At 51.1% G+C, this 3,502-nt stretch overlaps 1 protein-coding gene across 1 annotated transcript in view; it reads left to right on the top strand.

The window, feature by feature from the left end:
- The first annotated feature begins 125 nt into the window (after positions 1-125).
- Positions 126-3,502, top strand: part of JMJD4 (jumonji domain containing 4) — a 13,539-nt gene continuing 10,162 nt past the window's right edge. The window contains exons 1-2 of the mRNA XM_019529654.1: positions 126-288; positions 2,464-3,168. Coding sequence (XP_019385199.1) covers positions 2,904-3,168 — 265 coding nt within the window. The 5' untranslated portion in view covers positions 126-288; positions 2,464-2,903. The remainder of the gene's footprint in view (positions 289-2,463; positions 3,169-3,502) is intronic.

A 3,502-nucleotide genomic window follows, 5' to 3' on the forward strand; every position in this document is an offset into this window, starting at 1 on the left:
TTCTCCGCCTGCGCCTGCGCCCCTCGCGCGCTCCCATTGGCCCGCTGCGGGTCCTCCAGCGCGTTGCTTCCTCCCCCTGCAACGCGCGGTGCACTCGGGGGTTCCGGTGCTATCGCGTTCCGCCCGGCGCCTGTTCCGGGCCAGTCACGAGGTGGCGGGAAGGAGCCACCTCTTTTCTTCTCTTCCCTCCTCTCCCCCAAACCGGGCTCCAGGCGGCGGCGCGAGCGGCGCACGGCGCTGGAGGGCGGAGTGTGCCGCCCTATGGCGTCCGGGTACCCTCGAGACCAGGTGGGTGACTGGAAAGGTGCTACGGGGTCCCCTTCCCCAACCCCAGGGGCTGTTGGGGGGCGAGTGGGGGGGGGGCTCTGAGCCTGCCTCAGTTTACCCAGCGCCCACAAAGACCCCCCCCCCAATTATCAGGGGGTCTCTTATTGTGCATCGGGGAAAAACAACACTGAAAACAAGTGAGATTGGGGCACAAAATAAAAATAATCCACAAAAAAAGCATTTTGGGGGGTGAAATTTTAAGATGAATTGTTATTTATTATTGCTGTTACTTATTATTGCTGTTTATTATTATTATTGCTATTTCTTATGTTGTTATTGTTGTTTCTGCACACATGCTGATGGTTTCCTCTACGGGCGCTGGCCTTTTGCTTTCCAAGTGGGGGAGCTGTGGGCTGACACCCACTGGGGAAACTATCAGCATTAAGATGTATAACCATTAAGTTCAGAGGTTGTTAAGGACACGGCGATTGAGTTCCACAGAGAAATCTTAAGAAAACAGGGAAGGGAGCGAGGTCCCTTTGGGGCCCGATGATCTCGCGAGGTTTCTTCCAGCCCTAATGTCTATGAAATCTATGATGTCACCAGTGAGTAAGGGAACAGGAAGGGGACACCAGGTAGGGCGCAGTGGCTGGACCCCACTGGTTCAGCGGCAGAACAAGGAACAATGGGCTCAAGCTGCAGCAAGGGAAGTTGAGGTTGGATGTTAGGAAGAATTTTCTCACCAGGAAGGTAGTAAAAACCTGGAAGAGGTTACCCAGAGAGATAGTGGGTCTTAAAAACCTGCAAGAATGGAGAGTCCAACTAGACAAAGCCTTGGCTGGGATGATGGAGTTGGGGCTGGTCTCGCTTGGAGCAGGGGGTTGGACTAGGTGTGACCTCCTGAGGTCCCTTCCCACCATCACTGTCTAGGATTCAAATGAGTCCACAAAGCCAGTAGATGCTGCCCAGTGAAATTCTGCCCAGAGTTGTGTACAGATAAAGGACAGACTTTTTCTTTTCTAAATTTGTATCCAAGGCCAAATTTGCCCAAACTAAATCCATATCCAAGAGTCCAGACCCATAAGTGGCCATACTAACCTGCAAACATCCTCCACCCGCACCAGGGGCTTCAGATGTTTCCAAAACCTTTGGTGGGTATCCTATTAGCAGTCCCAAGCTTGGGGTTTGGATGCCCCCGAGGTTTGCTTGCCCTTAACCATAAGGTCTTCAGAGCCAGCAAGGGAGGAGACTCCCATTTCTATAAGCAGGGCTTAAAGCTGCTGTGCCTCAGCAGGTAGCGAACCACGCCAAAAGAGCAATTCTCCTGTGATACGGTTCAGGAAAACTGCCTTCTTGGACACAGATGCGTGGTGTTTCGCCTGCCAGGTTAAGAAGCCACTACACTTGTTTTGAGCCTTTGAGTGGCTGAGAAGCAACAGGCTTTTTCATATGCCCTTCTGTGATGTGGGCCAAAGCCCACCAAGTAGAACTATAAGTCCCCTTTGGCAATGGGGCCACTAAGGGCATGTCACTGATGGCTTGGGGCAACAACAAACAGGGATGGGAGTGAGAATCATAGGTTAAAAATGAGTGCATCAAGGAGGGACACTGAGCAGACAACACCAGACGGTGCCCACTAGCCCTCGAATGAATCCAGGGAACAAGGGGACGCTGCCCAGTGAAAGTTTGCCTGGAGATGTATGTGGGTGAGGGACAGGAAAACAGCCCTGTATTCCCCTTCTGCCAGAGCCTCCTCCCTGGTGAGACAGAGGGCTAGCTTAGCTAGGGCCAGGAGGAGTTTTTTTAACGGGTCCTGGGACTTGGTGGGGTCATGGATAGGGAGTGCATAAAAAAAGGAAAAAAAGTGTGTGGAGTAGTGCAACGAGAATTTCAGCAAGAGGTTCCTGAGGGGGTGAAGGAGCTGCAGCCTGGTGCACTCCGGGTGGGCATATGCCATGGGTCTTCCTCTGTTGCCAGAAGGGGCAGATGTTGGGAGTGTCCATAAAACATGACAGATGGTGACAGCTCTATTGAGGACCCACATGCTGAGGTCTCTGGCTCATGAGATCAGGGGACAGTATAAGCTTCTCCATCAGGGATGCATGCCCTCACCTAGAGTGTCCTGCCACTGGGTCTGAACAAGTAAATGGCAGTTCTGATGTTCTCATGGTCATCATGCCTGCGGTTCCTTTCCAGGTACAGCGCAGGGGCCACCTACACTCGGTACCCATGGACAGCACCAGGCAGGAGCATGAAGAGAACATGAGGCAAGATGCTGGTCGTCCTCCACCGCTGACACAACAGGCTTGCAGGGGACTCCCATTGCTGTGACAGGTGGGTAAATGGATCTATTCCAGATCCATTCCAGGTGGCCCTGAACCTCAAAAAACCCAGAAGAAGATCACTAGCTCTGTAGGGTGAGGCACAGCAAGGAAGGTTAAGGCCTTTGCTGCAGCTACATTTTGGAACTGGACTTTATTTATCACTTCTTGGCCTCTTGAAGGCTCAGATCAAGTATTTGTTAGTCTTTACACACAGAAAAGACTTGCAGTCAGTTGTGCTGCTTTGTTAGCATCTCTGCACGTTGTCCAGTCGGCAGTTTTTGATTTAAGTGCTGGAAAAGCAACATCATCTGAATGGACAGGGCAACGTTCGCCTGTTCCACCGCCTACTTTCATGACCGCAGCAGAGCCTCTTGTGGCACGGCCTGCAAGCCCCGAGAACACGTGGACTTCATTGAAAAGGTGGAATCATTCAACTACTCTGATTTTTTCAGGGATTATCTAATTCCCAACCATCCTTGCATATTGTCATCTAAATTCACAGAGGGCTGGGGCAGCAGGAGAAACTGGGTTACCCGGGATGGAAAACCAAACTTTGATTACCTCCTACAGACCTTTGGTAAGTTGCATTCTTAATATATTCATAATTATCCTGAATGTAAAAATGACAAAGATTTTAGTAATTTTCCTTCCCCCTGCACCCTACTTCAGGCTTTTGAGCCTAGGAATAAAAAAAATGAGTCCGAAGGGTGTACTCAGACGTTCACTTGCAACAGCTGCAAATTGCTGGCCTGTTGTGTTAATATGAAGTTAGAGGATAGTTGGAGAAGCGCTGAGGTCCTGGAGGGGAGGGGAGGGGAGCCAGGTGTCCAAGGAGAGTAGTCACTCCTTAAAGAGACGATCCTCCAAGCCCAAAGGAAGGTAATCCCAACAAGGATCAAAGGGAGCAGGAG

Source organism: Crocodylus porosus, unplaced genomic scaffold (assembly GCF_001723895.1).
Source record: "Crocodylus porosus isolate Cpor-Errol unplaced genomic scaffold, CroPor_comp1, whole genome shotgun sequence".
In the NCBI taxonomy this organism is placed as follows: Eukaryota; Metazoa; Chordata; order Crocodylia; family Crocodylidae; genus Crocodylus; species Crocodylus porosus.